The 12,454-nt window shown below is 46.2% G+C and overlaps 1 protein-coding gene and 2 non-coding genes across 3 annotated transcripts; all 3 read left to right on the top strand.

Annotated features, from left to right (window-relative positions):
* Positions 1 to 4,036: 4,036 nt before the first annotated feature.
* LOC117841771 (small nucleolar RNA Z247) lies at positions 4,037 to 4,172 on the top strand. The gene has a single exon (XR_004637356.1). It is a non-coding gene; the product is annotated as a small nucleolar RNA Z247 (small nucleolar RNA).
* Positions 4,173 to 9,526: 5,354 nt separating this feature from the next.
* On the top strand, positions 9,527 to 10,816 carry LOC117855411 (putative cyclin-F2-1). The gene has a single exon (XM_034737766.1). It carries the CDS (start codon positions 9,527 to 9,529, stop codon positions 10,814 to 10,816), a length of 1,290 nt encoding a protein of 429 aa, XP_034593657.1.
* Positions 10,817 to 12,140: 1,324 nt separating this feature from the next.
* Positions 12,141 to 12,215, top strand: TRNAA-CGC (transfer RNA alanine (anticodon CGC)). The gene has a single exon. It is a non-coding gene; the product is annotated as a tRNA-Ala (tRNA).
* Positions 12,216 to 12,454: the final 239 nt, after the last annotated feature.

A 12,454-nucleotide genomic window follows, 5' to 3' on the forward strand; every position in this document is an offset into this window, starting at 1 on the left:
TACTATCCAAAATTCAATATAGATTGACATCACAATATTGACATTAATATATTTTGGTATGAAAAGTACTTTCATACTCTATAACTCCTTTTCATTTATGATAATATACGTTATGACAATAATATATTACTACTTAAATAAAGTTATAAAAGTTTGACTTAAGACAACTGATGGCACATGTGCCAAGGAACGGCCCTGCAGCCTGCTAGCTAGGGCTGATCATCCAGATGCAGTATATTCTTTTTTTTTTCTTAAGCGACTAGATGCAGTATTCAGATTTCAGACGTACTTGCCTATGGCCAATGCTCTGACCGACTGACATTACTTTTCAGAATCAACGGGCACGTACCTTAATCAACAAAAAAAGATCACTACAGAAAATATGACGGCAACCCAAGCAACACAAGCATGTTCTGTTCTCACGTAGCCAGGGTTACTCATGTGTGATTGTGTGACCATTGACCTAGCCACGGCCAGCATGTTGCGCTCGCACGTACAAGGAGCATTACATGCATGGTATGGGCAATGGGCCTGCATTTCACGCAAGCAAGAAAGACAAGCTGATGAGTTGAAGTCCGCATAGCCAAGAGCGTTTCAACCAGTGAGGCAGTGACACATCTGATGATCTGAAATTCTGAATGTCTTGCAGGCTGCAACATAATCATGTACGTTAATACTTTTAACTAGAATTTTGTTGTGTACACAAGCTTTAAATCTTCTTTCCATTCTACAAGTTCTTCTCTGTTCCATACGTTTACCAGTTGCAAAATGATGCTTGAAAAGGCCATCATTGCTTTTTTTATTTTGTCAAATTAAACTTATTCTTAACAAAAAACATTTTAACAATCATTATATCCCCTGGACCTTTTTTTGCTATTTGAGCCATATAATGATATACAGGCTCGGATTACTCAGTATATATACTCGCATATGCTCAATTAAGTATTACCTTTTGCATGTGCCCTAGCGCGGTAGCGCCTGCCATCAGCCCCTTGCCTCCATGCATGGGTCATCGTGCAGACTCTACACCTTAAGGCTTGTTTGGATAGAAGAGAATTGGAAGGGAATGAAGGGCATTGAGTCTGAAATGAACTAATTTGCTCTCCAATCCCTCTATCCACTGGTATCCAAATAAGGCCTTAGGTGGAAAAAGGCGATGTTCTTTGTCCAATGGTGTGGTTCTAATTTGTATGGATTGTGGTGTCTTATATGTGTTGTTGGCAATGTTATTAATGGGTAGTAAGTTTATCTTTCTTTGCCATTGCAGAAAGCCTCTCTCCAGCTCTCTCCAGTGTTTTTAGCTATGATGCCGGCATTTAGAATTTTTTTTTCCAAATCTAGATAGCTGTTGTTTATAACTTGGAGATGAAAATTCTGATCAAGTGGAATACATGTTAGATTTGACTTAATCTAGCATTAATCTTAAACATGATCTTAGCTTAGCCTAATCATGATCACTAAATTAACTTAATGCGGAAACTTAAGGTTAAACTAACCAGAGCCTGTAGATGCCATATGTAGGGGTATTGTTAATGAAGCAGAACTTAATTTTCACCGGATCAGAAGCTTGTTTCTCCTGGTTGGTGAAGAACTTGATGTTGATGACAAACAGCAACCTTCTGGACGTCAACCTTGATGAACTTGATGTAGATGCTATTCACACTCTCAAGAATAGGGGTTCTTGATCTGGTGAGGTTAGGATCTCGAGCTTCCGATCCCTCCGGTGCCCTAATTAATCGGTGTTTAGCTTAATGATGAAATTAGATTGGTGCACGGGGCACCCCTCCAATTCATATATATAGCATTGTGGGACAGGAGCCGAGTCCTAGTTGGTTACGCTTAGGTGTGCTTGCCGATCACAGCACCTGAGTCCTAATCACATATGACGTAGGTGGGACACGTACGTGAGTTGTAATCTGAGTTGTTATGTTGAGATCACAAAATATCCAACAGTACATGCTTGACTTTTTTTTTCATATATTGTGGTGCCATTTGAATGTGCAACATTTTCATCTTCTAGAATAAGTAAGGATCTGCCACCAACCAGTAATGGGGCATTGCCCGGCTCACGATCGTTCAACAAAGTTTATCATGCCTTTTGTGGCACAATTTAGATGCAATTTATGTGACCCTTTATTAGGATGTATGGTGCTTCACCTCCTCCTTCGGTCCAATATCTTCCCCAATTTTATCTTTTCTAACCCTGGAAACAGAAAACCAGTCCCTGGTAACTAAAAGGGAGCCTTGAAATCCTAACCCCTACATCATTTCTCGCCATTGTAACCGGCATTCTTCAAGGCGTTGCTTAAAGTTTATTCATGTTGTATCTTCCATTTAGGAAGTATATACAAATTCATTATGCTTTACTAACTACTGATCAAGTGGATCATACAAACCCAACCGCGGCTATATGGTTTATTTGCTGTAAGAGGCACCAAGAACGTGCTTACATATACTCATGACTTATCTTGTCATTGGTTTTTCATGGTACGGATTTCTAAAATGACAAGAACTTCCTCATGGGGAGTCTAAATGGATGGTCTATATATACATTTCGATTATCTCAACGAGAACTAAGCGATGATGAAGTCTAATTTGGTGATTTCAAACTTTCCCAAAACTGGATATTCCGGTTATAGAAAAAACCAACTCTTTGTCCAACCATGCCAATTTGGTCCGTCAATATCTTTTAAGTTTTCTTCTTTCTATAATCTAAATAGAACTTAGAGCAACTTCAAGAGACTGCTAATCTTACCCCTAATACCTTTTTTAGGAAAAAAGAGAGAAAAATGAACTCCAACAATCCACCTAAACCTTCCCCAATTTTTTAGCGACGCTAAAAAACAGCCTGCCACCGTGTATATTTTAGCGTTGGCGTTCCTCCCCCAATCCTGATTCCCGCACGCCCGCGCATCCCTTCCGATGGGCCCAATATGATGACGTGGCCTGTGTTTGAAATATTGGGAGCTATTTATTAGCGATCTGCTGTGGACTGATATGTTTTTGGGGGAAATTTTTTTTAGGAGAATCCCCAATACATAGTTTTGGGGAAGAATTTTTTAGGATAGTCTTGGAGTTGCTCTTACCCATTTACCAACGCACCCCTCCCAACCCACTCTGCACACAGCAAGCCTCCTCCGCAGTTACTACACAAGGACTCACCCACTGATGCGTGGGCCCGTGCAGTTACTTCAGAGGAACTACTTCCCTTCATATGCCACATGCACACAATGCAGTTACTGTTAGAATAGCAGATAGGTTCGGCTTATGTAAAACGTAATATGCATGGAGTGTATAACATGCATATGCGCCTGGGACTGGTATTCGTAGTCAGCTTGGACTCGGCATAGAGATAGAGATATATGTAATAGAGACCGAGTACCCTTGCTAATTACGATTGTAAACAACATGTACTCTTGAGGGGGATTGTCCCTATATAAACACGGAACCGATGGCGAGCCGGGTAAGGTAGCCACGTTTACCAATCTACTATAATTCTTTCATGGTAATCAGAGCTGTCTTCTTCCAATACATCTAATTGCTAGCCTCGGTTATGGCGTCATCATCCAGCGCCCCCTCTGTTGCGCCCCTAGGGCCACAAGTTACCGAGAAGCTCACCCGGGACAACTATGTCCTTTGGAAGGCGCAAGTCCTTCCCCCCATTAGAGGCGCTCAGCTCATGGGGATCATTGATGGATCCTTCAAGTCGCCGTCAATGACCATAGAAGTTGTGAGGGACGACAAGACGAAAGAGATCCACGTCAATCCAGCATATTCAGCATGGCTTGCTCAAGACCAGCAGGTGCTTGCTTTCCTTTTTAATTCAGTTTCGAAAGATGTGTTGGGCCAAGTTGCGACGCTGGATTCTGCAGCTACTGTTTGGGTGGCGCTAGAGACAATGTTCTCAGCGCAATCGCGTGCGAGAGTGACAAACCTACGCATGCAGATTTCTACTTTGAAGAAAGGAAGTATGAGTACATCTGAATACTTCAACAAGATGAAGGCTTTAGGTGATGAATTGGCAGCCGCTGGCAAGAAAATAGAAGACGATGAGATGGTCTCCTTCATACTCACCGGATTAGATGCGGACTATAATCCAATTGTGACTTCGGTTATGGGCAGGTTGGATCCAATTCCCTTGTCTGAATTATATGCTCAAGTAATGTCGTATGAAACAAGACTTGAGATGCTGCAAAACCAAGGTGGACAGTACCAATCTTCAGCAAACTTCTCTTCGTCCCGTGGTCGCGGTGGAGGCAGCAACTTTAATCGTGGTCGATCAGGAGGATTTCGTGGACGTGGAGGCCGAGGAGGTCGAGGTACTGGTGGACGACAAAATCAGTCCACCAACCTGAGGTTCGACGGGCAAGGTACCTCAAAGCCAAGGTGCCAAATCTGTGATAAACCAAACCATTCGGCTCTTGAGTGCTGGCACAGGTTTGAGGAGGATTTTCAGCCCAACGTGAGCAACAAAACAGCTGCCAATGCTACATACTATGGTGTTGATACAAATTGGTATGTGGACAGTGGATCAACTGATCATATTACTTCGGACCTCGACAAGATGACTGTTCGGGAGAAGTATGGCGGCCGTGATCAAGTCCACACTGCTAGTGGTTCAGGTATGAGCATTAGTAATATTGGTTATTCTATTTTGCAATCCCCAATTCGAAACCTCCTTCTAAAAGATGTCCTCCATGTCCCATCAGCTAACAAAAATCTTGCTTCCGTTCACCGTTTAGCTCGTGATAATGATGCTTATTTTGAATTTCATCCCACTTTTTTCCTTATTAAGGACCGGGCAACGAGGAGAATTCTACATCAAGGAAGATGTAAGGGTGGTCTTTACCCTTTGATGCCGAGCTCCCTAGATAATAGTTGGAGAAAACAATCTTTTGTAATAAGTAGGCCATCCATTAAGCAATGGCATAGTCGCCTAGGACATCCTGCTCTTCCCATTGTTACTCATGTCCTCAAAAATAATGATCTTCCCTTTATTAATGATGATAGTACCACATCTGTTTGTGATTCTTGTCAGCGTGCCAAGAGCCATCAACTTCCCTACTCCAAGTCTCAGAACATCTCTACCATTCCGCTTGCTCTAATTCACTCCGATGTCTGGGGTCCTGCACCTACATCTGTAGGGCGGTACAACTACTATGTGAGCTTTATTGACGACTATAGCAAGTACACCTGGATATATCTTCTTCGACAAAAATCTGATGTCTTTGCTGTCTTTCGTGACTTCCAGCAACTCGTAGAAAGAAAGTTTAGCCGAAAGATTTTATCCATGCAAACTGATTGGGGTGGCGAGTATGAGAAGCTAAATACCTTCTTTAAACAGATAGGGATCTCTCATCGCGTCTCTTGCCCTCATGCTCATCAGAATGGCACGGCCGAGAGAAAGCATCGTCACATCGTCGACGTTGGCCTCACTCTCCTCGCACAAGCCTCCATGCCATTAAAGTTTTGGGACGAAGCGTTCCTCACAGCCACACACCTCATCAATCTTCTGCCTAGCAAGGTCCTTAATCTTCACACCCCAATTGAGCTCCTCCTCCAAGAAGAACCTGACTATATGTCCTTGCGTGTGTTCGGGTGTGCCTGCTGTCCCAATTTACGACCCTTCAACAATAAGAAGCTTTCCTTCCGTTCTACGCGATGTGCCTTCCTTGGCTATAGTCCCCTCCATAAAGGCTTCAAATGCTTAGACATCTCATCAGGGCGTGTGTATATCTCGCGCGATGTTATCTTTGACGAGGCCGTGTTTCCTTTTGAGATGCTACATGACAATGCAGGAGCTCGTCTTCGACAAGAAATTTTACTCCTTTCTGAAGATCTTTACGCCACCAATCTGGGGGGAGCAAATAGCAATGAACCAATAATTACTGATGACCATAACCTTGACATGCCTTCTAGTGATGTGATTGGTGTGCAGGATCACGAAGGAGCACTCGCTGGTGAAAACTCAACTCAAAACAGACAGCAGCAGCAAAATTCTCTGTTTCTGGATAGAGACACGGGTGCTGAAATCCAGGAGGATTTTCCAACAGCATCTGGCACGGAAGGCAATGCGGATTCGGCGGCGGCAGCACCTGGCGACAGCAGCAGCGGTGCAGCGCTAGCGCCGGCTGGCAGCGCGCGGAGTCATCCCGCGTCACGGCATGGGCGTGTCGAGCCCGGGCTGGCTGACGGGAGCGCGGGAGGCTCCACCTCCGTACGATCCTCCGCGGCAGAACCTGGATCGCGTGCAGATGGCAACGTTGTGCCCGAACTTGCGACCTCAGCAGCTGCTCGCCCAAACACGAGATCACAAAGTGGGGTTTTTAAGCCAAAAGTTTTCACAGATGGAACAATTCGATACTCCAGCTACTGTTCGACAGGGGAACCTGATAATCTTGCTGAAGCTCTGAGCAATCCAAAGTGGACTCATGCGATGGAAGAAGAGATAATGGCATTACACAAGAACAACACCTGGCATCTTGTTCCTCCAAGGCAAGACATAAATTTGATAGACTGCAAATGGGTGTATAAGTTAAAGAGGAAATCTGATGGGAGTATTGATCGCTACAAAGCTCGATTAGTCGCAAAAGGGTTTAAGCAAAGATATGGGATCGACTATGAAGACACCTTTAGTCCTGTGGTTAAAATTGCTACAATAAGATTGGTATTGTCTATTGCAGTATCAAGGGCCTGGTGCTTACGGCAATTAGATGTGAAGAACGCGTTTCTTCATGGTGTTCTGGAAGAAGAGGTTTACATGAAGCAACCACCGGGTTTCGAAGATCAGTCAAAGCCTAACTACATTTGCAAGCTGGACAAGGCACTGTATGGATTAAAACAAGCTCCGAGAGCTTGGTACTCAAGGTTGAGCACAAAGTTGTGCGCGCTTGGATTTCGACCATCAAAATCAGATACGTCCCTCTTTATATACTCTAGTGGAAACATCACTATATACATGCTCATTTATGTGGATGATATAATTGTTACAAGTTCCTCTCCTCAAGCCGTGACTGATTTACTCAACAAACTTCGAGAAGAGTTTGCCCTGAAGGATCTAGGAGATCTGAATTACTTCCTTGGCATCGAAGTAAAAAAGGTGAATGGTGGTTTGCAGCTTTCGCAAGGGAAATATGCGTCTGATATTTTAACAAGGGTTGGCATGCTGAAGTGCAAAAGTGCAGCTACTCCATTGTCCGCAATAGAAAAATTGTCAGGGGAAGATGGCATGCCATTGTCACTAGAAGATGGGACGCGGTACAGGAGCATAGTAGGAGCATTGCAATATCTGACTCTCACCCGGCCTGACCTCGCATACTCAGTAAATAAAGTCTGTCAGTATCTACATGCTCCAACTACGGCTCACTGGAGTGCAGTAAAGAGGATCCTGCGATACACTCAAGGAACTATGGACGTTGGCTTAACTATTCGACCTTCCGATTCAACTCTGCTTAGTGCATTTTCGGATGCAGATTGGGCAGGCTCGATTGATGACAGAAGATCTACCGGTGGTTTTGCAATATTCCTTGGACCTAACTTAATATTGTGGAGCGCTAGAAAGCAACCTACTGTGTCAAGATCAAGCACGGAAGCTGAATATAAGTCATTAGCAAATGCTACTGCTGAACTTATATGGGTGGAAGCGCTGTTGCAAGAACTAGGTGTGCGGATAGCTCAGATTCTGTGCTTATGGTGTGATAATCTTGGAGCCACTTATCTCTCAGCTAATCCAGTGTTTCATGCAAGGGCAAAACACATCGAGATTGATTTTCATTTTGTGAGAGAAAGGGTTACCAGGAAGCAGTTGCAAATTCGGTTCATTCCTTCTAGAGATCAAGTGGCAGATGGATTTACAAAGCCGTTGGCAACTCAGAAATTCATAGAGTTTCGAAACAATCTCAACCTGACAAGCAAGATCAGTTGAGATTGCGGGAGGCTGTTAGAATAGCAGATAGGTTCGGCTTATGTAAAACGTAATATGCATGGAGTGTATAACATGCATATGCGCCTGGGACTGGTATTCGTAGTCAGCTTGGACTCGGCATAGAGATAGAGATATATGTAATAGAGACCGAGTACCCTTGCTAATTACGATTGTAAACAACATGTACTCTTGAGGGGGATTGTCCCTATATAAACACGGAACCGATGGCGAGCCGGGTAAGGTAGCCACGTTTACCAATCTACTATAATTCTTTCAGTTACTTCAGAGGAACTACTTCCCTCCATATGCCACATACACACAATGCTCATTGCTCGTGCCAGGAAAGCTTACCTGTTCGCTTACACACCATTGAACCTGAGACGAGGTTACATGGAGCTTTACGTGCACTAGTTTAAATTTGGCATCCATTTAATATACATGAGTATGAGAGTTCAATGGTTATGTACATCTCTTGTTTAATTTGCTGTAGTTAGAAGTTATACTTTTCTTCTCTAAAAAGAAAAATGTCTGAACTGATTTTTGAGTGCGACCGAACGAGGCTTCCTGCGGCTCTATATGTTTTACAAAGCGCCGTCCGATTGGTAGATAATTTCCGTTGCATGGTTATGCTTGAGCGTCTTACTCGACTGCATGCCCATTCTAGAGTATGCATAAGAAAACCAATCAGACACACCAATTCAAGACGGCGATCGTACTTCCTCGATTGGAGCAGCACCTCTCGACCATCAACTCAAACTCAAATACGTGCGACCGGAGGGGGACCTCACATGGGGTGGTGGTTCCTCGTAGGGAAGCCTTAGGAAAACGTCCTCTGTAGATGTCATCAGTGCGGCCAATCAAAGAATCAGTCCATTGTTTTTCAAACATAGCCCCAAAGTAAAGGGAAAGAGGACACGGTTTGTTTGATCTGCATCAAGCTTGTACACCGATTTTAAAGCAATAAGAATGACCATGTAATCACGCTTTTGAAAACTAATCTCAAAAGCTGTTTAAGAAAAAAATTGGCTTTTGAGAAGGGTTTTCGAAAGCATGTTTCAAAGGTTGATTTTTGTTGCTTTAGAAATTGTGCTAAAGCCTCTAGAACTATAGAGAAGCTCAACAAACAAATAGGCTCGCCCATGGGCACAAGCAAGTTTACGCATGAGATGCAGAATTTCTGCGCATGGGCACAACAACCCTAAAATCCTTTCCATTGCTGACGCTTGATCGCCTGTTCGGAAGCGTCGACTGCATAACTGATTTTCCTATCGGATTGAACAGCCGGCGTACTCTGTTTGCAAATTACAAGCAGCCTGGTTTCGTTAGTCGCACGTCGTTGTGAATTACGCGTAGCGTTTTACTGGATCGCGTACATCGTAGGCACTACAATTCTGTAGCCGATCGGAGCAGCGCACGCACTTAGCAGTTCAGGTGAAGGTCGGATTCGTTCAGAGGCAATCATCGGCGATAAATAGGAGCACACTAGTGCTTCCGCGTACACGATCCGCCACCGCTTCTCCCCCTCCCTGCGCCGGCGACTTGATCGCTTCTCCCTTCTCCTCCAGGAGCTTCTTGCTCCCCATCGTGCGCGGCCGGCGAACCATGTGCGCCGTCGCCCCCTTCGCTCTTCCTGCCCTCGCCGGCGTCGCTCCTCGCGCCGTGCCCGTCTTCCACGCGGGGAGCACGATGGCGACGTACGCTGACGGCGGCGCTCCTGCCGCGATGCGCGGGTACGGCGGTTATGAAGACGTTGGCGCCGACATCGACGCGCTGCTCCGCGACATCCACGCCGCCGTGCTCCAGCGCACGCCTCCCGGCCACGCGCCCCAGCCCGTGGCCGCTGGCGCCGACCAGCCGGTCAACCACGCCGACTTCAACCTCGAGCCCGTCCTCCGCGTCATCCGGAGCATCCGCATTCCAGCCGCCGGGTTTGCTGGTCCCGACCCCGTGGACTCTGCCGTCGGCACTCCGACGACGCCCTTAGCGAGCCTTCCAGCGCCGCTCAGCTACGGCGACGCTGCCGCCGAGGACGCCGCCGACTCCGCCGCCAGCACGACCACCACCCAGACCTCACCCAAGAAGCAGCAGGATCCCGGCCAAATCTACGACGCCGAGATCGACGCCACCTTCCGGGCCATGGAGCAGGACCCAGCGGAGCGGCCGTCGGCGCTCTACCTTTGGACGGTCCAGGAGGGGGTCATCACCCTGGCCGACCGCGCTAACGTCGTGGCGTGGATGTACAACTTCGTCGGCTACTACGGCCTCGCCCCGGGCACGCTCCACCGCGCAGTCTCCTACGTCGACCGCTTCCTGTCATCAAGGAAGGTCAACGGCTACAACGTCTCCGGCCATCTCCTCCTCCTCGGCTCAGTGGCCGTGTTCACCGCGGCCAAGTACGAGGACCGGCGCGCCACCCTGGCGCTCAACGCCGACGGCATCGCCTGCTGGCACGTCGGGTGCTCCCGCCGCGACGTCGTCGACGCGGAGCGCGCCCTGTGCGCCGCGTTGGGGTGCCGCCTGAGCGGGCCCACCGCCTACACCTTCGTCGAGCACTTCACCAGGCACGGCAACGATGGCGGCGGCGCCGACGAGGGCTCGACGACGGTGAGGTCCCTGGCGCACCACCTGGCCGACGTGGCTCTGCTGGACTACCGGTGCATCCGGTTCCTGCCGTCCACCGTGGCGGCGTCCGCGATCGCCCTGGCGACGCTGAGCATGAACCCCGCGGCGTCGTGGAGCGACGACGAGATCAGGGTGACGGGGTACACGCTCGAGGACCTAGCGACGTGCATGGACGAGATCGAGGAGACGCATGGGCTACAGGGCGCGTGGCCAGGTTGCGCCCAGATGACGGAGGACTACATGCGCAGCTACGGCTTGCTGCCTCACTGATCAACAATTCAACAGCATGGACACGAAGAAAACTAAAGAACGCAGCAAGAAACTTTGGTAGAGCCTAGGTAGCAGCAATCAGTGTGTCGATTTGTAATGTCTATATATCACTAAATTGTGTCTGGATGATTGGAAACTCTGTTTGTTGTTTTGAATTAAAGATCTCTGTTGCCTTTCAAAACCGAGGTGATCTTTGATATATGGTTTAACTAGGTAATTCGCGAGCTCAAGTTTCAAAGTTTGCATGATGATGTATTGCTATTGTCGCGTTGTAGACTATAGCAGCAGTAGCAAATAGCTCTCAACTGATGAACAGATCAATGACCAGCCTTCCCGTGTCCGGTCTACTTTCTCCGATCACAAACAAAATCCATATAGGTTTATTTGTTCGAAGTCAAATTACCATTTTAAGTTTGACCATTACTGTCCAAAATTCTTATAGATTGACATCACAACATTGGCATTATTTTGGTATGGGAAATGCTAGCTTTCACACTCTATAGCACTTTTCGTCGTTTATGGATAATATATACTTGTAGTATAGATTACTAGTCAAAGTTATAATAAGAGTGGCTTACTAGGAGTTAAGAGACAAACCTGATGGCACATACCAACGAATGGCCTGCAGCCTGCTAGGTAGGGCTGATCATTGAGATGCAGCATTCAGATTTTAGAACATACTCAATCCATTCCAAATTAATATTCGTTTTGACTTTTGTAGATACGTACCTTTTGCTACGTATCTAGACATATGCTATATCTAGATGCATAGCAAAAGATATGTAATTAGAAAAGCCAAAACGAATAGTAATTTGGGATGGAAGGAGTGCTTGTCGATGATGGCCATTGCTATGACTCTGATCGACTGACATTGTCTAAGGCGAACTGAACTTTAGTACGTTACTGACCCCCACCATCCAATTTGCTCGACAAGATGGACGTATACGTATGTAGTGCTTGGACGAGGGATTGATCGGCATGCATCTATCCATGTAAGTGAAGATCACTTCATCAATTCTGTTGGTACAGAAGAGGCGAGAGCGACCAAATCAACACAAATTAAACACCTTATAAAAAAAAGACACAAACAAGATTACCAAAGAAGAGGTGAGAGGGGCCAGCATGCTGTGCTCGGACGACGTAGGAGGAGCATTGCAAGGTATGGGCTAAAGTCAGAAGAGAAGCTGATGATAAGCTAAAGTCCGCACCGAGAGCCCAAGAGCATGTCAACCAGTGACACATCTGAAACGGCTTGCAACATAGGCTCGCAGCATAATCATGTTTTATGATACTTGATTCTTATGATCTAAGTAGAAAAACGAATGGGGACGTAGCTCATATGGTAGAGCGCTCGCTTCGCATGCGAGAGGCACGGGGTTCGATTCCCCGCGTCTCTCCATTTTGTTAATTTTTTTTTGCTTTCAGATAATCCTTTCCGATATCTAGTTCATTTCTGTTTCAAGCACGTATATTTTTTAGAATTCTCTTTGAAGCACAAGGCGTACGGCGGTTTTGTCTTTGATGGCAAAACTACTGGCTCACTTTGTATTTATACTGCTTTAAATCTTCTTTCCATTCTACAAGTTATTTTCAGCCATGAATTCGGTTCACAGGCTGAGATGCATTAACCTAGACCTT

The sequence above is a fragment of the Setaria viridis genome, chromosome 1, assembly GCF_005286985.2.
Source record: "Setaria viridis chromosome 1, Setaria_viridis_v4.0, whole genome shotgun sequence".
Taxonomy (NCBI): domain Eukaryota; kingdom Viridiplantae; phylum Streptophyta; class Magnoliopsida; order Poales; family Poaceae; genus Setaria; species Setaria viridis.